Source organism: Oncorhynchus masou, chromosome 19, assembly GCF_036934945.1.
Source record: "Oncorhynchus masou masou isolate Uvic2021 chromosome 19, UVic_Omas_1.1, whole genome shotgun sequence".
Taxonomy (NCBI): Eukaryota; Metazoa; Chordata; class Actinopteri; order Salmoniformes; family Salmonidae; genus Oncorhynchus; species Oncorhynchus masou.
In genome coordinates this window covers 9,066,860-9,090,236 of record NC_088230.1, presented here as the reverse complement: position 1 = coordinate 9,090,236, position 23,377 = coordinate 9,066,860, and the positions used below count along the sequence as shown (strand labels likewise).

The following is a 23,377-nucleotide window of genomic DNA, read 5'->3' as shown; positions in this document are numbered from 1 at the left end:
AACCGTTCTGATCTGGATTAACAGCTGAGGAACATAAAACTACAGTATGTGGCTGCACAGGTTTTGCATATATAATTACACTTGACAATTTCAGAAGCCCTCAGAAAATGCATGCAAAAAAGTAATCTGAAGTCAATTCAGAAGGTAACTGTTGAAAAAGAAAAGGTTCCACACGTACAGACATATACTCTGGTAGCAGCTTCAGAAGGTGGTGTGTGTCTTCATCCAGATTACAGAAGTAGGTGAAAACATCTCCATAGATGTGTGAACTTGTGGAGATGTTTTCTGTTGACTGGGTAGGAGAAATAGACTTCCACAGTCCAGCTGTACTCTGATCCTCATGCTTCACTGTGAGGGATCTCTAAAGGACGACAGGAGAGACCGCTCTGACACCAACCATGATCTACACACAGAGAGAGAGAGAGAGAGAGGGTAAGTATGACAAAGGTAATTGAATACCAAAGCTGGGTCAGCAAACAGCTGGTGAGGGCCAAAGACTGGATCCCAACTTTACAGATACTAGTAATAGAATGTGGCAACTCGACAGCGCATGACAGGAAAATCTTCCCCTTGCAAACAATGTCTGGTTACCGCAAATGGCTTTTTCTTCCTGCTTCAAGAAAGGTGAGGGTACATGTGGTTCCGTCACCGCCGTGGAAAGCAGGGTTCTCCGTAGAGAATCTGTCCAAGGAACATCGCACGTGAAACTCCTGAACCTCCAGAAGTCACGCCTTAGCTTCCTTATTTTAATTTATGCAACCTCGTTTCGCCACAAGCAATTGTCATTGCAAGAGTTTGTCACAAGGTTGCAAATGACTGTGCATCTTTAGCATGTTCACCCCCCCGATTAAGACATTTCTGGCAACAGAATCGGCGTGATGAATATGCCCCAATACTTACCTATAGCTAGCTACCTACGTACTCACAAACAAACCCCAAACTTTCTCATCAACTTGTGTTGTGAAAACATATATAAAACCCCGTTTTCATAGCGTTACAACTAGTATAGCGCTCCTCATAAAATTTTACAAACCCGTGTTGACTGGGCCTTTCCAATCTTCGTTTAAATTGTTCTGCTTTACCGGAAGCGGAAGCCCCTAATGACGTCGTATAACCGGAAGCTTATTTTCACATATTACGTTAAAACGCTTAAGAATTACAAATTGTTAGACGATTCTGTTTAAAAATGATCTAAGTAATAAGTATTATTAAATAAATTGTTTTCTTAAGTTATTTCTTTACCCACACTTGTGTAACAACTGTTATTGCCGTTTACGTGAACCAATGGCAAACGTGTCGGAATTTATGCTGTCCAATCAACGCTCAGATGTAGTTGCTTCCATCTTGGCACATTGAGGTGGATGTTTGCGCCTGAACTAAACTAAAAAACCAATAGAGTTTGTACCGTCTTTGGCTAAACTGTGTTGCTGTCTGTCTGTAATTCAACACAATATTTTGCTAAAGTCTAACGAAAACCATGAACAACCTAATTCGGTCAACTGTTCGCTGTTTTCGGCTGAGTTCGTCGGTTTATCTACCGAGGCAAGTTGATGGACAAAATGTGTCGCTGCCAACATTGAAGTCTTCGGCCCGGCTCATGTGTTCGGCGCCCTTACAGAAAGATCTTGGCGATATGGTGAAAAAAGACAAGGTGGTGGTGTTTATGAAAGGGACGCCTGCCCAGCCGATGTGTGGCTTCAGTAATGCCGTGGTTCAGATATTGAGGATGCATGGTGTGAATGAATATGCTGCATATAACGTGTTGGATGACCAGGATCTCAGACAAGGTCAGTACAGCTAGCTGCCGTTACAGCTATAACGTAAGCTATAGCTACTGTCACTTTTTACTTCCTATCCTACAGTACTAGCCTACTTGTTTTTTGTGTTTATTTTTTATTTTTATCTCGCCTGATATATTTGAACTTCTTAATAGAAATGGTTTCAGTAAAATGACTAATCTATAGATGTGGCTAGCAGTATGTATGCTACATCACCTTGTCCAAAAGTAGTTGTGCGCCTTTTAAAATGCAATAGTAGGTTCACACAGTTTTATCTGTGTTCTGCAGCAGGACAAAGAGGGCGTGGTTCATGTCAACGTTAAGACGACTCATGCACTGACATTTTATTAGGCTTTTTGTAGCAATTTCTGTGACTAGGATAGTATTCTTCATGTTTACCATGGCTGCTGCTGTTCAATGGGTCTAGGAGAGATATTGTGTAGCAGCCTGAACATAGGGAAATGCCTACTTCCAACATGAATGTGTTAGTTGTGGTAGATTCATATTTCAACACCGGCGCACTGCTGAAATTGGGACATAAACCTAAAGATGTTAAAACCGGCCACCTCCTCCCTCCATTTTATTGGCCAATCACTTGATAATAACATGGATGACCTCTGATCGCGGATTAGCCACCAACAGGACTCTTGTAACTGCAATATTCTCTGCTTTTCTGAAACAAGATAAACCCCATGGGGAGGAGTTTGCGCTCGAGTCAACACACCATTTGTTGTAATTGAAACGGCAAGGTAAGTCTTGACCCATTGTTCACCCATCTTGGTATGCTTGATGGTCAAACGCCCACCCTTCTACCTACCGAGGGAGTTTTCAGCTGTTATCATGACTGTTGTTTACATTCCACCTCGGGGCATGACATATGACAAGCTGGCACTTAAGAAACTGTACAAGGCTATAAATAAATAGGAAAGCTTGCACCCTGAGGTTAACTTCTTCTTTGAAGTTTTATGGCAGACTACACCTATTGGTGTTTTGCCACCACCTACTGTATGGGATATTGAAACCATCCCACTCCTTCAGTCACATTCAAATCACATCCTTACACCAGCTGCCTGTGAGGACCGAGCATTCATCGACAGGATTCCTTGTAATGCCTCTGCAGCAAAGTCCCTGAGTCCCAAAACCGCTCAGCCGCACTTCCAATGATGTCTGTTTTCTCTGTTTCCCCCTCTGTTTGCGCTGTGCAGTTGATAACCAAATGCAAAGTCCATCGTAACATGCAACATGTCAGGAACCATCTTGTCTCTATTCTTACTACCATTACTTCTTCAACTTCATGCCTTTCTTCTACTCACTTCAATGCCTCCGGATAGGAGACATTCTTGACAGACCTCATTCTTACCACCTGTCTCCTTCACCCTAACAGGACACTTCAGAAATGCAGGTGCATGTTCACCACCACAATTGCAGCATTTAGGCTCAGCTGGCATATAATATTCCTCCTGTCTACATACACATGACCAAATCATTTACATTTGTCATTGCATGGGTTTGGGCACGAAGGCACTCACAGGGAATCTCATATAACCCAAATACACATAAGGCAGAAACAATGGAATGAATGAAGTGGGCTTCCTCACTCCGTCTACCATGTGGGTCAGTCATTGTGCACCAACAACTTGATCCCACTCTTCACGTATATACTTTGCATTTACTTCTAGCCCCACCCCAGACAAAACACCTTTAATAGGCGCCCTGATTCAAAGAGCCACACAGGATACATTCCAATCCGACATCTTCTTGATGCACAAAACGCGCTCCTTCTGTTTCATAGAAATGCAAAAAAAATAAGCCCACTTCTTGTTATTCTCATCGACGCCACCTTATCCAACACACCTACAATTTTAATAGTGACTTCAAATGGATCTCCCAGGTAATAATATCAATTTAAAAAAAATTAAAACTAGGTTTGGATTTACTAGTTTCCACTGGAGGTTATGATTTTTCAACGCCGATACAGATTTTTGGAGGCCCAAAAAAGCCGATACCGATTAATCGGACAAATGTTTTTATTTTATTTATTTGTAATAATGACAATTACAACAATACTGAATGAACACTTATTTTAACTTAGTATAATACATCAATAAAATCAATTTAGCCTCAAGTAAATAATGAAACATGTTCAATTTGTTTTAAATAATGCAAAAACAAAGTGTTGGAGAAGAAAGTAAAAGTGCAATATGTGCTATGTAAGAAAGCTAACGTTTCAGTTCCTTGCTCAGAATATGAGAACAAAGGTAAGGTAAGAAGTTTTAGGTTGTAGGAATTATAGGACTATTTCCCTCTATACCATTTGTATTTCATTAACTTTTGACTATTGGATATTCTTATCGGAACTTTAGTATTGCAAGTGTAACAGTATAGCTTCCGTCCCTCTCCTCGCTCCTCCCTGGGCTCGAACCAGCAACACAACGACAACAGCCACCATCGAAGCAGCGTTACCCATGCAGAGCAAGGGGAACAACTACTAGAAGGCTCAGAGCGAATGACGTTTGAAACGCTATTAGCGCGCGCTAACTAGCTAGCCATTTCACTTCGGTTACACCAGCCTCATCTCGGGAGTTGATAGGCTTGAAGTCATAAACAGCGCAGTGCTTGACCCACAACGAAGAGCTGCTGGCAAAACGCACGAAAGTGCTGTTTGAATGAATGTGAATGTGAATTTACAAGACTGCTTCTGCCTACCATGCTTGTATGCTCAGTCAGATTATATGAAACGCAGGACACGCTAGATAATATCTAGTAATATCATCAACCATGTGTAGTTAACTAGTGGTTATGATTGATTGTTTTTATAAGATAAGTTTAATGCTAGCTAGCAACTTACCTTGGCTTACTGCATTCGCGTAACAGGCAGTCTCCTTGTGGAGTGCAACGAAAGAGGCAGGTCGTTATTGCGTTTGGACTAGTTTATTGTAAGGTTGCAATATGGGATCACCCGAGCTGACAAGGTGAAAATCTGTCGTTCTGCCCCTGAACAAGGCAGTTAACCCACCGTTCCTAGGCCGTCATTGAAACTAAGAATGTGTTCTTAACTGACTTGCCTAGTTAAATAAAGGTATAAAAAATTATTGGCGCCCAAAAATACAGATTTCCGATTGTTATGAAAACTTGAAATCGGCCCTAATTAATCGTCCATTCCGATTAATCGGTTTGCATTCACCAGTGTAATCCAATTCTTCTCACTGTCATCTACTCTCAACACATCATCTAATTCAAACAGAACATCCGTTTCCGCCAGGCTGCCTTCCTTGTTGCTAGTAATTTATTTCTGCGTCATTAAGACGCTTGATTCCCAATTTCCATTAACAGGTCTCCTTCGCCAATAGGGGCGACAAAGTCCACTGTTACTCTACCCACAAAAGCCCTGGATTAACACCGGCTGTCGCTAAGATAAAGGACAGGGCTACCACACACAGGACTATCGCAGACAACAACTCTGAGGCTACGGCTGAGGACCGGAACAAATACAAGGCGTCCCGCTATGACCTCCGCAGAGTCATCAAACAAGTAAAAGGACAATCTGGGAATAAAGGCTCTGACGCATGTGGCAGGTCTACAGTCTATTACGGATTACAAAGAAAGACCCAGCTGTGATCTGCCCAGCGATACCGCTACCAGACGAACTGAATGCATGTTATTCATGCTTCGACAATAACACCGTGATGTGCATGAAGGCCTCCACCAACCTAGAGGCTGATCTCACTCGGAGGCCGTCGTGAGTAAGGTCTTAAATCATGTCAATGGAGCAGTACTCTTCTTGCGTTGTGTACAATCAATTATCGACACTAACTCCAACTTGTAGCACCAGTCATGGAGATTTATTCTGATAGAAACAGCACAAAATTGCACGTTGTGCAATGCACGGCTCACCATCCGACTCTGCACCTACGCACGCTGGTTTGGTGCATGTTCACTGGGGATGTAGTTACCAAAATAATACAATTACAATATAATATCTTTAACAATGTACCTGATGGGAACAGCACAAAATGCATGGCTCACCATCCAACTCTGCACGTACGCACTGTACAAAATATATGAACCCCCCCCCCCACCAGACACAGTAAGTTGCTAGCTAGTATTAGCGGGTATTCTTTACAACAAAATGCACAACAAATATTCTCCAACAAACGCTGCATCTTATGTGTGATGTTCGAATAACATTTACAAACATATTTATATAAATTGTACATTGAAATCATCACTTGGGAGTATAAAAATCACTTTTGATGTACAGTGCTTTGCAACCAACAACTTACCGCTGCTTTGGTGCTTGTTCACTGGGACAAATTCTAACTGAAACATCCTCCCTTGTAAGCAAGCTACACAAACCAGCCAATAAGATGCCATGTTGAGTAGGTGAAGGCAAGACAAAACCAAAAACCCATTGGCTTAACAATAAAGTGGCAAGGGGAATCACCAATATAACCCTGTTACATCAACACTCAAGGCCGCGGGGCTGGACGGTAATTCCAGGGTGCGTTCTCAGAGCATGTGCAGAATAGCTGGCAGGCATATTTACGGTCATTTTCAACCTCTCTTTATCTCTGTAATCCCCACGTCTTAAACTGACCACAATCATTCCTGTTCCCAAGAACACTCAGGCTTCATGCCACAATGACTACCACCCTGTAGCACGGACATCTGTAATCATGAAGTACTTTAAAGGCTGATTATGGCACACATCAACCACAACCTCTTCCTCAACGTCAGTAAGACCAAGGAGTTCATACACGTGCACAATCGTGAATAAGGCATGAAAGGTTTGGAATGGGCCCTCAAATCCTCAAAGGATTTGAGAGCATCTTGACTGGCTGCATCACAGCTTCGCATGACAACAGCACCACCCTCAATCGCATGGCCCTACAAAGGGTGGTGTGGACAGCCCAGGACATCACTGGGGCCAAGCTCCCTGCCATCTAGGACTGGCGGTGTGAAAGGAAGGCCCGGGAAATCGTTAGACTCCAGCCACCCAATAGACAATTCTCTCTGCTTCCGCACAGCAAGAGGTACCGGTGCATCGAGTCTAACATCAACTGGCTCCTGAACAGCTTCTATCCCCAAGTCACAAGACTGCTGAATAGCTATCAAAATGGCTACACAGACAAGCAGTTGACACTTTTTTTGCACTGTCTCTATGCATACTCACAGAACTCTACACTGACACAACGACACACACTCCATTTGCTCAAACACAACATGCACACACATTTATACTGATTCGACACACGCTCACACACACTCACATACAATCATCATATATGCGGCTGCTACTCTGTTTCTCATATCCTGATGCCTAGTCACCTCACCCCTACAAATATCTACCTCTTGCTCCAGTATCCCTGCACATTGTAAATATTGTTTTACAACTGACCCCGTATATAGCTTACTTGGTTCTTGTGTTCTTATTTTTATTTCTCATGTGTTCTTGTTCTACCTTTTTTATGTTATTTTTAGTATTATTGATTACTTCATTGTTGGGTTTAGAAAGAAAGGCATTTCGGTGTACTTGTGCACGTGACATTTAAACATTAAACTAGAGGTCGACCGATTCTGATTTTTCAGAGCCGATACCGATTGTTGGAGGACCAAAAAAAGCCGATGCCGATTAATTGCCTGAATTTTATAATTTTTTTGTATATAAGTATTTGTAATAATGACAATTACAACAATACTGAATGAACACTTTTATTTGAACTTAATATAAAACATCAATAAAAATCGATTTAGTCTCAAATAAATAATGAAACATGTTCAATTTGCTTTAAATATTGCAAAAACACAGTGTTGGAGAAGAAAGTAGAATATGTGCCATGTAAAAAAGCTAACATTTAAGTTCCTTGCTCATAACATGAGAACATATGAAAGCTGGTGCTTCCTTTTAACATGTCTTCCATATTCCCAGTTAAGAAGTTTTAGGTTGTAGGAATTATAGGACTATTTCTCTCTATAGCATTTGTATTAAATAAACCTTTGACTTGAATGTTCTTATAGGCACTATAGTATTGCCAGCCTAATCTCAGGAGTTGATAGTCATAAACAGTGCTGTGCTTTAAGCATTGCAAAGAGCTGCTGGCAAACACAGGAAAGTGCTGTTTGAATGAATGCCTACGAGCCTGCTGCTGCCTACCACCGCTCAGTCAGACTGCTCTATCAAATATCTAATCATAGACTTAATTATAATATAATAAACACACATAAATATGAGCCTTAGTTTCCAGATTTGACCATATTAATGACCTATCATTTCGAAAACAAAACATTTATTCTTTCAGTGAAATACGGAACCATTCCGTATTTTATCGAACGGGTGGCATCCATAAATCTGAATATTGATGTTACATTGCACAACTTTCAATGTTATGTCATAATTATGTAAAATTCTGGCAAATTAATTAAGGTCTTTGTTCCCTAGATAATATTGCCTGCTAACATGAATTTCTTTTAACTAAATATGCAGGTTTAAAAGAATACTAGATTTTAAGAAAGGCATTGATGTTTATGGTTAGGTACATTGGTCCAACGACGGTGCTTTTTTCGCGAATGTGCGTGTTAAATCATCACCCGTTTGGCGAAGTAGGCTGTAATTCGATGATAAATTAACAGGCGCCGCATTGATTATTGCAACGCAGGACAAGCTAGTTAAACTAGTAATATCATCAACCATGTGTAGTTAACTTGTGATTTTGTGAAGATTGATTGTTTTTAATAAGATAAGTTTAATGCTAGCTAGCAACTTACCTTGGCTCCTTGCTGCATTCGCGTAACAGGTGGTCAGCCTGCCACGCAGTCTCCTCGTGGAGTGCAATGTAATAGGCCATAATCAGTGTCCAAAAATCCAGATTTGTTATGAAAACTTGAAAATCGGCCCTAATTAATAGGCCGACCTCTACTTTAAACATAATGGAAGTGTTGGATGGATATTGGTAATAGTTACACGTGAACTCTTATGTGTCTCTCTTATAGGAGTGAAGGACTTCTCCAACTGGCCCACAATCCCACAGATCTTCTTAAATGGCGAGTTTGTGGGCGGCTGTGACATCTTCCTACAGATGCACCAGAACGGAGACCTGGTAGAGGAGCTCCAGAAGCTGGGGATCCGCTCTGCACTGGTGGACGCCGAAAAGGAATCCAAGTAGACAAACCCGTCGGTCGATGTCCAGTCCAGAGAAAGCTAGAGGTTGACTGTATTGCCCAGTCTCTGGTTGACTTTTAGGCCCGTTAACCCTGCACTTGTGTAGATCTGAGAAAATTGGTTAGATATACTTGTAAGCCATATAGGGGACGCTCCACCTTGTAAGCCACATTGTGAAAGTTCTCCAAAGACATTGGCAAGGTAGAGCTACTCGAATGTTGTTACATACATTTTAGTCATTTAGCAGACACTCTTATCCACAGCGACTTACAGAAGCATTTAGAGTGAAGAGCCTTGCTCAAGGGCACAGACAGATTTTTCACCAAGTTGAATCGGGGATTCAAACAAGCAACCTTTCGGTTACTGGCCCAACGCTCGTAAACACTAAGCTACATGTCCAGTAATTTCAGATCTACACAAGAGCCTAGGGGGATAGGGGCTAAGGGTTGATTGGGGATTGGGCATTTGAAGTGGTGGCTGAGCCCCAGTGTCCCTTCCACAAGCCCTATAAGAAGGTGTGTGTGATACTATAGAACCTGCTGAAGAACAAACTGCCCTCAGGTGACTAGGATATGAGATGTCAAACCAACACCCATATGATACCTCCAAAACCCACTGCCTGTACAGTGCCTTCAGAAAGTATCCACACCCCTCGACCTTTTCTACATTTAGTTTTTACCGACTGAATTTAAAATGGATTAAATTAAGATTTTGTGTCACTGGATTACACACAATAACCCATAATGTCAAAGTGGAATTATGTTTTTAGACATTTTTACAAAATAAAAAGCTGAAATGTATTCAACCCCTTCATGGTAAGCCTAAATACATTCAGGAGTAAAACATTTCTTTGGTTGCATTGACTCACTGTGTGTAATAATAGTGTTTAACATGATCTTTGAATGACGACCTCATCTCTGTACTTCGAACACAATTATCTGTAAGGTCCCTCAGTCGAGCAGTGAATTTCAAACACAGATTCAACCACAATGGCAAGGGAAGTTTTCCAATGCCCTGCAAAGAATGGTACCTATGATGGGTAAAAAAAATGTTAACACAGACATTGAATATTCCTTTGAGCATGGTGAAGTTATTAATTACATGTTGGATGGTATATCAATACTCCCAGTCACTACAAAGATACAGGGTCCTTCCTAACTCCGCTACTGAGGATGGATCAACAACATTGTTGTTACTCCACAATACTAGCCTAAATGCCATGGTGAAAAGGAAGCCTGTACCGAATACAAATATTCCAAAACATGCATCCTGTTTGCAATAAGGCACTAAAGTAAAACTTCAATAACTGGTCAGGAAATATCCTGAATACAAAATGTTATGTTTTGGGCAAGCACAACAAATCACTGAGTACCACTCTTCATATTTTCAAGCATGGTGGTCTCTGCATCATGTTATGGGTATGCTTGTCAAGGACGAGGGAGTTTTAAGGTAAAAAAATAAACAGTAGAGCTAAACACATGCCAAATTTGAGAGTAAAATCTTTTTTAGTCTGCTTTCCAACAGACACTGGGAGGCAAATGTATCTTTCAGCAGGACAGTACCCTAAAACACGAGGCCAAATATACACTGGATTTGCTTACCAAGATCACATTGAATGTTCCTGTGTGGCCTATTTACAGTTTTGACTTAAATAGGCTTGAAAATCTATGGCAAGACTTGAACATGGCTTTCTAGTAATGATCAACAACCAACTTGACAGAGCTGGAAGAATTTTAAAAAGATTAATGTGCAATTATTGACCAATCCAGGTGTGGAAAGATGATACTAAGATGTATTGACTCTGGTGTGAATACTTGTGTAAATGAGATTTCTGTATTTCATATTCAATACATTTTCTAAAAACATGTTTTCACTTTGTCATTATGGGGTATTGTATGTAGATGGTTAAAGGGGGAAAAACGAATCCATTTTGAATTCGGGCTGTAACAAAATTTGGAATAAGTCGAGAGGTATGAATACTTTCTGAAGGCACTGTATATGTTAAGTTTTCAAATGTAGTATCTCACGCTTATTTTCACTGAAGCATTTGTAGGTCCGCTCAAACGCAATAATCCACTTTTCTTTCTTCCTCAAGATGTTCACTTAGCGGTATTTAATTAGAGAAGGGGAAAGTAATGTGATGGGTACCTTGCTTTTTGTCTTGTCTAATTTGTCAACTCAGTAGTCATGTCAAGGAAGGAAGTACGGGAGGTTACACTTTTTAATGTATTCAAAACAGGGCCCTACTTCATGACAATCAATACATTTTCACCTGCTGCTTACATACATGTATTATCTAATGCTCATGTAGTACACTGTGTATTTAATATATTTTACATTTAAAGGATATATGTATTTGATCAATTAAATATTTTACAACACATGGGCAGTGTCCTGGAAATTCCTGATTTGGATTATGTTGCACTCTCAGATGCTTTTCAGGCTATGGGTGAAGTATTTTGAAGTTGGTTTACATGTCTACTGCTCTTGAAACAATTGCTTATCATTTTGTTGCCAGAGGTGCTGGTTGTTGCTTTAGGGATCTCTGTGCCCTGCCTGTAACATGATCTAGCCTAAGGGAAATACTTGAGACGATATGGCCTATACCTCCACCTGCTCTCTCAGTATACAGTTGAAGTCGGAAGTTTACATACACTTAGGTTGGAGTCATTAAAACTCGGTTTTTCAACCACTCCACAAATTTCTTGTCAACAAACGAGTTTTGGCAAGTCGGTTAGGACATCTACTTTGTGCATGACAAGTCATTTTTCCAACACTTGTTTAGACAGATTATTTCACGTATAATTCACTATCACAATTCCAGTGGGTCAGAAGTTTACATAAACTAAGTTGACTGCCTTTTAACAGCTTGGAAAATTCCAGAAGATTATGTAATGGCTTTAGAAGCTTCTGATAGGCAAATTGACATTTGAGTCAACTGTATACCTGTGGATGTATTTCAAGACCTACCTTCAAACTCTGCCTCTTTGCTTGACATCATGGGAAAATCAAAACAACCTCAGAAAAAAGATTGTAGACCTCCAGAAGTCTGGTTCATCCGTGGGAGCAATTTGGGAGCAATTTCCAAACACCTGAAGGTACCGCGTTCATCTGTACAAACAATAGTACGCAAGTATTAACACCATGGGAAAATGCAGCAGTCATACCGCTCAGGAAGGAGACGCGTTTTGTCTCCTAGAGATGAACGTACTTTGGTGCGAAAAGTGCAAATCAATCCCAGAACAACAGCAAAGGACCTTGTGAAGATGCTGGAGAAAACAGGTACAAAAGTATATCCACAGTAAAACAAATTCTATATTAACATAACCTGAAAGTATGGTTTGCAACTGCACATGGGGACAAAGATCATACTTTCTGGAGAAATGTCCTCTGGTCTGATGAAACAAAAATATAACTGTTTGGCCATAATCACCATCATTATGTTTGGAGGAAAAAGGGAGAGGCTTGCAAGCAGAAGAACACCATCCCAACTGTGAAGCACGGGGGTGGCAGCATCATGTTGTGGGGGTGCTTTGCTGCAGGAGGGACTGGTGCACTTCACAACATAGATGGCATCATGAGGAAGGACAATTATGTGGATATATTGAAGCAACATCTCAAGATGTCAGGAAGTTAAAGCTTGGTTGCAAATGGGTCTTCCAAATGGACAATGACCCCAAGCATACTTCCAAAGTTGTGGCAAAATGGCTGGCTTAAGTACAACAAAGTCAAGGTATTGGAGTGGCCATCACAAAACCCTGACCTCAATCCCATAGAACATTTGTGTGCAAAACTGAAAAAACTTGTGCGAGCAAGGAGGGCTACAAACCTGACTCAGTTACACCAGCTCTGTAGGAGGAATGGCCAAATTTCACCCAACTTATTGTGGAAGGCTACCTGAAATGTCTGACCCAAATTAAACAATTTAAAGGCAATGCTACCAAATACTAATTGAGTGTATGCAAACTTCTGACCCACTGGGAATGTGATGAAAGAAATAAACACTGAAATAAATTACTATTATTCTGACATTTCACATTAAAATAAAGTGGTGATCCTAACTGCCCTAAGACAGAGAATTGTACTAGGATTAAATGTCAGGAATTGTGAAAAACTGAGTTTAAAATGTATTTGGCTAAGGTTTATGTAAACTTCTGACTTCAACCTTATTTTGTAACCTAAAAGCTGGTTCTATAGTTTGTTTCCACACTGGGGCTTATCAGCTCAGTCCTGTTAGGGGAACATCAAAATCATGACAACTAAAATAAACTAACTCTTCTGTTCCAATTGGCCTTGCTCCAGTCCCGAGCCAAAACCTGGCTACAGACCCCTTCACTGAAGAAATGTGGACTTGGTCATGTCACGAGAGTTTAAGCTATAACAATTATTTTCCCTGTAAATTGTGAAATCTAATGCATAATGGAGGGTTGAGCTGTCCTCTCTTAAAGCATTTGGCAGTGATGTACTTTGACTAAATGGAGCCTATTCTAGCATTGTACTCTATCAGCATGATCAATCTGGTTTTCATGACCTCCAAGTGATAGTATTGAGGAACTGCAATTATGGAATTCTACAAAATGGCGTCTGTAAAGCACTGTCACATCCTCCTGTGGAATCCGGAGGAATTTTCACTTCTTCCTTGGTGGAGAGAGGACAATTGACTTCTCACTGTTTGTTACTTTACCCTGAAAAGACTCAAATGAAAGTGTATTTGCTAGTGAATACAGGACCCTTCAGAACTGATTCTAATATTGGTCCTGGACATTTTTTTGTGTGTGGGATGATTCTTTTGAATCAATAAAAGTTACTTTTTCCTTAATGTAGTTTATTACAAGACTATTTATAAAAGTACTACCTGCTTACATACAAAACAAACAACAATGACATCACCAGCTGAACAGAGTAGACAAGCCGAGGAAGCCACTTCCAGCTATTGCAGTAGAGAAAGTGCATGTTTGAGATTGACTACATGGCAGTTCGTGACTAGATGGACTGATCTACCAATTATAATAAGTAGCCATTTAGAATGCCAGATTTTCAGAACAGTCCGTCTGCAGTTGCCAACTGCAATGTAACACTCAAACGCGCACATTGAGGAAAATCGGTGCCGTTGAAGCCGGGGGAAAGGTCAGAGTTTCATGAGGAAGCGCAGCACCAGGTCCCTGAGAGCGGTACGGAGTGGCTCGTTGTCGTCACACACAATGTGTGTCCCGTCCTCCTCCAGCTGGATCAGGGTGTCCTCGGCCTGCAGGTGCAGAATGTGGCCGTCTGCGGTCTCCTCTACCTTGACCTCCGTGATACCGTGCTGGGAAGGAAGAGAAAGGAAGAAGACTGCTGAGCCTAAATGGGTGCATATATGAAGACACCGAAGTGCAAGGCAGAAGCTCTCCTGAGCCAATTGGTAGCTTAGAGGGAGAGCTATCACCATACTGTTTACATGAACTCTGTCTCTTCAGATATGCTTATGCCAAAGGAATAGGGGAAAGGCATACACATATGTAATCAGTGTCCAATGCTTTGAAGGTGTCCCACTCACCCAAAATAAATGGACACATCCACTGATCATGTGACATTATTTATTCTTATGTTTAGACTCAATAGCGCATTGAAGCCAAATTAAGTCGGTTAAGATGGCATCTCATAGCAGAAATAACATGCGCAGTTTGAGCTATTCCAGGAAGTGATGTTGCAGGCTTGCTCAGTGCTGCCCCCTCATTGAGTAACTCAAGTTGAAGTCCGACCAGGGTACTGCAGGCTGCCATTAGCAACTATATTATCCTTATAACCTCTGTGTTCGATTCTAAAATAATCAGTTCAAGGACATACATCTGGTGTATTAGAAGCAACTACTGGTACCGTGAATGTCTTTGAAAAATGTCTTTATTTACACAAAGATTGCCATTTTTCCATTCACTATAATGGGGGGCCTTGTTTCCTACAAGCAATGACTGTAGTACTGCGGTTGGCCTTTAACCTCCATGGCTTCAATAAGAGGGGGCAGTCGTTCTCCCCTGTTCTCACCTTGTGTAGCATGGCTAAGAAGGCTTCCAGGGGTACAGCTCCACTGAGCAGGGGTTTGGGGGCCAGCACTTCTGGGGGCTCCTCTACTACACGCTTCCTCTTCTTACTGGGGGCAGCGGAGGGGGCTTGGGGACTGGCTGGTAGCACACAGACAAGATAGTTAGTGGTATATACATCACAGCTTTGCTGCTGATACTAATGAATTTTCCTTTCTGGGCAATTCACTTTTTCAACACATAATTACGCACACACACACACAAAACCTACACTCACACTGACCTGCAACGTATGCTTGTTATCCTTGGACTGCAGAACTGCGGACACAGTTGCTACAGAGATGCCAGGTTTGATCTCAGAGGGCACTAGGGATTTGGCCAGCTACAGGGGGTAGGGGTTTAGAGACTGTTAGAAAAAAACCTAAACAACACCCTAATGTTCCATATAGTGCACACTACTTTTGGCCAGAAGAGGTTTATATATACAGTGGGGCAAAACAGTATTTAGTCAGCCACCAATTGTGCAAGTTCTCCCACTTAAAAAGATGAGAGAGGCCTGTAATTTTCATCATAGGTAGACTTCAACTATGACAGACGAAATTAGAAAAAATTATGGTGGAAAATAAGTATTTGGTCAATAACAAAAGTTTCCCAATACTTTATTATTATACTTTGTTATACACCCTTTGTTGGCAATGACAGAGGTCAAACGTTTTCTGTATGTCTTCACAAGGTTTTCACACACTGTTGCTGGTATTTTGGACCATTCCTCCATGCAGGTCTCCTCTAGAGCAGTGATGTTTTGGGGCTGTTGCTGGGCAACACGGACTTTCAACTTCCTCCAAAGATTTTTTATGGGGTTGAGATCTGGAGACTGGCTAGGCCACTCCAGGACATTGAAATACTTCTTATGAAGCCACTCCTTCGTTGCCCGTGCGTTGTGTTTGGGATCATTGTCATGCTGAAAGACCCAGCCACGTTTCATCTTCAATGCCCTTGCTGATGGAAGGAGGTTTTCACTCAAAATCTCACGATACATGGCCCCATTCATTCTTTCCTTTACAGTCATCCTGGTCCCTTTGCAGAAAAACAGCCCCAAAGCATGATGTTTCTACCCCCATGCATCACTGTAGGTATGGTGTTCTTTGGGTGCAACTCAGCATTCTTTGTCCTCCAAACACGACGAGTTGAGTTTTTACCAAAAAGTTATATTTTGGTTTCATCTGACCATATGACATTCTCCCAATCTTCTTCTGGATCATCCAAATGCTCTCTAGCAAACTTCAGACGGGCCTGGACATGTACTGGCTTAAGCAGGGCGACACATCTGGCACTGCAGGATTTGAGTCCCTGGCGGCGTAGTGTGTTACTGATGGTAGGCTTTGTTACTTTGGTCCCAGCTCTCTGCAGGTCATTCACTAGATCCCCCCGTGTGGTTCTGGGATTTTTGCTCACTGTTCTTGTGATCATTTTGACCCCACGGGGTGAGATCTTGCGTGGAGCCCCAGATCAAGGGAGATTATCAGTGGTCTTGTACGTCTTCCATTTCCTAATAATTGCTCCCACAGTTGATTTCTTCAAACCAAGCTGCTTACCTATTGCAGATTCAGTCTTCCCAGCCTGGTGCAGGTCTACAATTTTGTTTCTGGTGTCCATTGACAGCTCTTTGGTCTTGGCCATAGTGGAGTTTGGAGTGTGACTGTTTGAGGTTGTGGACAGGTGTCTTTTATACTGATAACAAGTTCAAACAGGTGCCATTAATACAGGTAATGAGTGGAGGACAGAGGAGCCTCTTAAAGAAGAAGTTACAGGTCTGTGAGAGCCAGAAATCTTGCTTGTTTGTAGGTGACCAAATACTAATTTTCCACAATAATTTGCAAATAAACTCATTAAAAATCCTACAATGTGATTTTGGGGATTTTTTTTCTCATTTTGTCTGTCATAGTTGAAGTGTACCTATGATGAAAATTACAGGCCTCTCTCATCTTTTTTAAGTGGGAGAACTTGTACAATTGGTGGCTGACTAAATACTTTTTTGCCCCACTGTAGCTAGCCCTGATTTCCAGGCTTCTTCAAAACAGCAGTGTGATGAACGAGACTTAGGAGTATAGAAACGTCAGACAAGTGTGTTGCAACAGGGCCTACCTCTGGCAGCAGCTGGATGCGTTCCCAGCGGCGTCTGAAGGGTAGGCCCAGCACAGAGCAGCGGCGATAGGGCATGGGTGGGGGCTGCAGCTCCAGCATCAAGTCTGAGCGGTGGGACTGGGCTGGTGGGGGCTGGGTGTACTGCTCTGGACACACCACATGGAGAGGCTGGGAGGGGAGGTTATGTGCAAAAAGGTAGAGGAAGAATGCGTCCAAGGTGAAAAAAAGGAACATTACATTATACATGTATAATTGTGGTTGATTTGAACAAACTCAGTATCTCTTCACTTTCATTTTGAACTCAACATAGATTCAGTCACTTAAAAAATAAATAAAAAAGTTCCACATATTGAGTGCATTGAGTACCTGGACCTCCTTGAGCAGCTTGGAGACCTGGTGGAAGTTGAGCCGAGTGTCAATGGGGCAGTACACACACTTCATGGCTAGGGGCTGGTACGGGGCTAACGCATCCAGGTAGGAGAAGTCTGGTTCTATGGGAGTAAGAGAACCATTTCAACAGTTCATTTATTAGACCACATATTTTAGGCAAAGACCGTGACGAAAGGCGCCTTGGGACCATGGAATCTGGCGTTTTGTTTTATATTGTCTACTAATTATATTTCTTATAGACCACAAAGCTTTAAGGGCAGGTCAAGTCTCTTGTGACAGACTATCTAGCTAGCACAAGATTAGGGACACGGTACCATGGCTGGCAACTTTCCATGTTCTGGTACAGTTGTACTCACCAGTGAAGATTATAGTGTTGAGGCTGGATTTGCCCCACAGTTCCATGAAGTGCACCACGTCCCCGAAGCGAAGAGATGGGTGTCCGGTGAACACCACACACGGTTGTCGGAACTCACTGCTGAAGTCGCCATGGATACTGGGGTAGTGCTTCAACTTGTTCGTCTGAATCAGCTGAAACATATATAGACAAGTGTCAGAGATAGGCCAACATACAACTAAATTATAAAGAACATTTTGGTTAAAATGTATAAAGTTATGATAGATTGAGTAAGTCAAAGATGCAAATGAAATGCACGGTGCAATGTAATTTCATATGGCAGCAACTCTCTTTAAAACGAATGAATTTAAAGACAGAGCCTTACCTCAGCGTGAGGGAAAGGAGGTTCTGGAAGGTAGACCTTAGACTGCTTATTGTGACAAAGCCTGTTGGATGTGTAGGGAGAGGGGAAAGTTTGGGGCAAGTTTGCTACCAACAGTCATTTTTTGTTTAACCCAGGTTAACCTTTTTTATAGGTTTGTCTTATTAAGATTTTTTTTTTTTTAATAATAATAATTACAAGAAAGAGATGGCAAAGTGAAATCTACAGACAGCTCAAAAAGCACTGGTCATAGAAAGAATGTGCTAGAAGAATTGGAATTCTATGGCTCTGGAACTCACCACTCTGCGAAGATCTGTGAGAACTCCAGAGAGCTGTTGGCGACGGGCGAGATGAAGTAGAAGGGGGTGGAGCCTAGATTGGCGTTCTCTATGAACTGGTAAAGACACTCCAGGAGATCATAGATCACCCCCGAGGAATAGCATGGCACCAGCACGTTGCCACCCGCACGGATCGTCATGGCTACAAGCACAACAGACAGTTTGGTCCGACACAACGTCATAGGTCAACCTGTAGTTAGCTTTCTGTGTACCGGTCTAAAAGCAAATATTAGGTAATTGCACTGTTGATGGAGCAATGGACACTGATGAAAGCCAATGACCATAGGAGTTGGCAAGACAGTACAAACAGATTTGGGAACAGGACACCACATACCTAGGTTACTGCAGAAGTCCCCTAGCATGCCATCTGGGTTGGCGGTTGGCATCTGTGTGAGGCCCGTCAGAATCAGAACGTCACTGTTCTTTAGGGAGCTCTGATCCATGGGCTGTGGATGTGTGGTGAGGAGGGAGGAGCCAGAGACATACGAAACCTTCTCATAATGTGATTGGATGATCCAGTTAGAGCTACCCAATGAGTAACCAGAGCTCAGGGGTGTGACCTGCACGGCACCAAACAGCTCCTGGAGAGAGAAATTATAAAAGTTAGCTTAATTAAGTTATTAGGTGAATTAGTGTGTGTGTGTTTGAATTATAGTGCACAAGACGGATCTCTTACCACTTTCTGCGAGTAGCCCACGAGCTGCACCTTGCTGAGAGCAGAGTTGACATCCTGCATACTGTAGCATCTCTTCCAAGTCGACACTTCAACAGCATCCTTCAGCGGGCCAGGGAGCAGCCTAAACACATTCAGTCTCTATATCAAGGGTCTTTCATCTTTTCTTGCCCAGGGACCCCCATCATCTTAGCAAATAAGGACAAGTAATCAACATTTTAAAATGAATAGATTTGGTAGATAGTTTCATTATTTTGACCTCCCCACATTATAATTAGAAGAAATGTAAACTCTAACATAGCCTGTTAGCTAGAAAGGTAACTCCAAACTGGAGAAGTACATTTCCTGAAGAAAATGTGTGTGCTTGCTAGCTTTAAAAAAAAACAACGTATTTATGATATTGAAATAAGTTGCAGTAGTAGTAGTGACTGCTTAATTACAAGAAAGAGATGGCAATGTGAAATCTACAGACAGGGACTGGTGTTAGGGACTGGTTATAGCTGGAAAAGTAGTTTGACGGAGAAATGTATTGACTGACTGACTGGCTAATTGATTGGATAGGATTGCCTGAACATGTGAAAGTTGGTTTGGTGTCTGTAGCTTGAACGGTTTAAAATTGAATGGCTAACCTCATCAAATGCAAGCATGTCATTTATTTTAGAATGCATTGTTTTGAATTATAATGACTCAACTGAAGACGGGCTGGAGTGTTGTCCGCTTTGACACCTCGCTCAATTAGAAGGCTTCTCTATTTTTGCGTTTTAACGATGGCGCTGTATCACACAACACATAAAAGGTCATTATTCACATCTTTCAAGCTCATTTGAATTGGAAGAGGTAGCTAAGGCTTGAGGCTTTACCATACATGCTAAATTAAACCAATTCCTCCACTTAAGGAAACATTGGAAACATTGCTACCGGCAAAGATGATTGAAGAATTGGCCTATCCTGCTCGTGTAATCGGTGTGAAATGGCTAGCTAGTTAGCGGTGCGTGCTAATAGCGTTTCAATCGGTGACGTCACTTGCTCTGAGACCTTAAAGTAGTTGTTTCCCCTTGCTCTGCAAAAGCCACGGCTTTTGTGGAGTGATGTGTAACGATGCTTCAAGGGTGACTGTTGTCTATGTGTGCAGAGGGTCCCTGGTTTGAGCCCAGGTAGGGGCGGAAGCAATACTGTTACATTGATGCTGTTGACCCGGATCACTGGTTGCTGTGGAAAAGGAGGTGGTCAAAAGGGGTGTGAGTGTAACCGGTGTGAAATGGCTAGCTAGTTAGCGGGGTGCGCGCTATTAGCGTTTCAATCGGTGACGTCACTTGCTCTGAGACCTTGAAGTAGTTGTTTCCCTTGCTCTGCCGCAGGGCTTTTGTGGAGCGATAGGTAACGATGCTTCGTGGGAGGCAGTTGTTGATGTGTTCAGAGGGTTCCTGGTTTGAGCTAAGGTTGGAGCGAGGAGAGGGAAGGAAGCAAAACTGTTACACTAGCATACAGTCAATACTCTGCCTGTCCCGTCTTTTCCACCTGCCTCACTCTGCCTGCTTCTGGTGAGTTTTCGCTTTACTGTTGGTGAGTTATTTTATCCCAATTAATGCAAATGTATATTATTATAGTTGATCAAAGTTTATAAGAATTTTAAGTTAGGATAGCCTGAACGTTTTAAAGTTGATCTTGTAGCTTAATTGGCTAAGGAGTAGGAGCATTTTGAATAGCTACCACTGTGTTTCTATGCTTCTCATTCCAACCCATGGTAATTTATGCACATTTTAAATGGTTAAGCGCTAGAGCAAATAGAATAATAGTAATAAATAATGAGAGTATTCAAGAAATCTAGAATTGTGCTTCACCTTCAGCGAGCACACCTAACTAGGGCTGTGAAGATTATGTAATTACTTGTCAAGTAATCATGATTACTTGTCAGACCCCCGGTTGAATACCCCTGCTCTATATGAAGTTTTTTTGTCATGAATATAGTGTGCCCTCAATTTGTGAATTACATGTTTATCATAAATTGACATATCCTAAACTAATACATGGAGGGCCTTGGTCAGGCCTGTCACCAAGCCATACCTTTGTATTTCCTTATACTTCCAGCAGGTAGCAGACTGGGCCTTGGGAACTCTCTCCATGAAGTTAACCAGCTCCTCCATCAGAAGTCTGAGGGCAGATGGGTAGAATCAGCTGGTGATATTCAAGATCCCCTTGACATTTTTTCTGGAATGTTTCTATTCTAATGATTCTAGAATGTGATTCTAAAAAGTGAATTGCTAGAATCACATTCTAGAATCACTACATTTTTCTCCAATGTTGCCAACAAGTCTTTACATTCCCTGTGTTGCCGATCCTAGTGATTCTAGAATGTGATTTGCCATTTTTCTGTAATTGCTGCCAATTCTAGAATGTGACAGATGATTCTAGTCACGGCAGTCACCCTCCCTACCTGCCGATCTGCAGCGTTGGTTCTGTGGCATACACAGTCCCAGTGAAGCCTGTATGCTCAGTGATGTAAGGCAGGGCCATCATACAATGGTAGTTGGAGATCAGGATGACGTCTATGGTGGACAGGTCCAGCAGCTCTTTCTGAGTGAGGAAGATGGACAAAGACACGATAAGTAAGACTACCACATTAACATGGGATGATGTTACCCACAGTGAATTATGAAGTGCCCAGGATAATTGTATTTACAGGTTCAAGGTCTGAATTATATCCAGGTTTACATTACCTCAGGGAGACAGAACTCTGGCTGTGAGTCTACAAAGATGCGACCTGCACACTCTTTCAGCTCCTGAAGGTAAACGTGTGGAGGAATGTTGGTCAACTCAAATTATGAATAAATCCATAGTAGATGAAATAGACATGAAACAAAATGTGACCTCATACCTTCTCAAGGTTTATTGTGCCATCTTTAGACACCCATCCAGGGAGCTTGGAAAGCCTTGGGCTGGAAAAGAGAGAGGGTACTCGATCATCATGGCATGGCAGATGTAGGGGGGAATATGTCTTAATGGTAAATGTCTTTGTAATGTTAACCTAAGGGATTATTTTTTGGGGGGGGGGTTGTTGTAGCCTCAATGCTAGCCTTGTTGAGAACCAGGCTTTCATAAATGGGAGTCATGACAACAATGTGGTTTTCAAGGTGTGCAACACGAGACCACCCCAATGCTAACTGCTTTGTGGCCAATGTACAGCAGCACTCTTGTGAACCACATGCTGCTGCTGAGAGGACGGTTCATAATAATGTCCGGAACGTAGGGAATAGACATGAATAGGGACCATGTGTTTGATGTTATGTATTTGATACCATTCCACTTATTCCGCTCCAGCCATTAGCACAAGCCCATTCTCCCAAATGAAGGTGCCACCAGCCTCCTGTGTTGTGACCATCACTTTAGTCTCACCTGTGCACCAGAGGCAGTGGTAGAAACTGCAGGACAGAGGTCGTGTCCAGCCCACAGTCCAACATGATGGTGGTGGATTTGAATTTGAGGACATTGCAAGGCAGGGTGGGGTGACCTGACAGACAGTACTGAAAGAAAGAGATGCTACACACATGTTATCTCTCAACAGGCATGATAGCGAAGTTAGCTAGAACAACAACAATAGCAACTTGCATAGCAAATGCAACAGAAAAACGGTCTTGTCAATAATTGGTTGCTGGCTTGTCAGTGTTCAAAAACGTGCAAATGTGTGATAACTAATTGCAGTTCGTTAACTGTTAGCAAGGTAACGTTAACATGCTAGTCATGGCAAACAAAAAGAGCTACCGGTATTTGGCTAACCAGCTAGCCTAGCCAAGAAGCCATATCAACTGCATTAGCATACAAAAGATAGTGTATGTTCATGGTAAATTCTCCTCATGTTGGATCAACTCACCAATTTCATCTTTATCGAGTATAATGTAGACAAATCAAGTCTATCTACAGCATTGTGGACAATTCTTACTTTTGGACTACCGCTTTGTTGCAAACATAACTTGTTGAATTTACCACCCCCTACAGTTGTGGAGTACCAAGTGTCCTTGCATGAAAGAGTTCATCCTTGACCTGAACACTATTGGGAGAGAGTGGCTATGCATATTCATGTATGAGGCTCGTAGCGTAGCATCTCTACATTGAATACAGACGGTTGACGTCTCCAATCCTTATTCAATATTCAAAAATTGATTA

General features: G+C 41.9%; 2 protein-coding genes and 1 non-coding gene across 3 annotated transcripts; 1 reads left to right on the top strand and 2 right to left on the bottom strand.

Annotated features, from left to right (window-relative positions):
- Positions 1-528: 528 nt before the first annotated feature.
- On the bottom strand, positions 529-815 carry LOC135506297 (small Cajal body-specific RNA 13). Its single transcript, XR_010450380.1, has one exon. It is a non-coding gene; the product is annotated as a small Cajal body-specific RNA 13 (non-coding RNA).
- A 526-nt stretch (positions 816-1,341) lies between these two features.
- Positions 1,342-11,320, top strand: LOC135505770 (glutaredoxin-related protein 5, mitochondrial-like). Its single transcript, XM_064924895.1, has 2 exons — positions 1,342-1,787; positions 8,769-11,320. The coding sequence occupies exons 1-2, from the start codon at positions 1,478-1,480 to the stop codon at positions 8,939-8,941; spliced, it is 483 nt and encodes a 160-aa protein (XP_064780967.1). The 5' UTR covers positions 1,342-1,477; the 3' UTR covers positions 8,942-11,320.
- A 2,425-nt stretch (positions 11,321-13,745) lies between these two features.
- On the bottom strand, positions 13,746-23,184 carry LOC135505769 (integrator complex subunit 9-like). The gene is given in 17 exon segments (XM_064924894.1): positions 13,746-14,242; positions 14,959-15,065; positions 15,068-15,095; positions 15,238-15,336; positions 17,100-17,267; positions 17,466-17,590; positions 17,846-18,017; positions 18,209-18,269; positions 18,505-18,685; positions 18,878-19,124; positions 19,220-19,340; positions 21,281-21,367; positions 21,651-21,790; positions 21,934-21,996; positions 22,092-22,152; positions 22,610-22,737; positions 23,085-23,184. Coding segments are annotated over 17 exon segments (1,974 nt in total). The 5' UTR covers positions 23,094-23,184; the 3' UTR covers positions 13,746-14,065.
- Positions 23,185-23,377: the final 193 nt, after the last annotated feature.

Excerpts from the sequence above, each read along its gene's own strand:
- LOC135505770 (XM_064924895.1), top strand. The coding sequence starts at position 1,478 with ATGAACAACCTAATTCGGTCAACTGTTCGCTGTTTTCGGCTGAGTTCG. Across the intron at positions 1,788-8,768 it reads TGACCAGGATCTCAGACAAG|GAGTGAAGGACTTCTCCAAC; the intron begins GTCAGTACAGCT and ends TCTCTCTTATAG.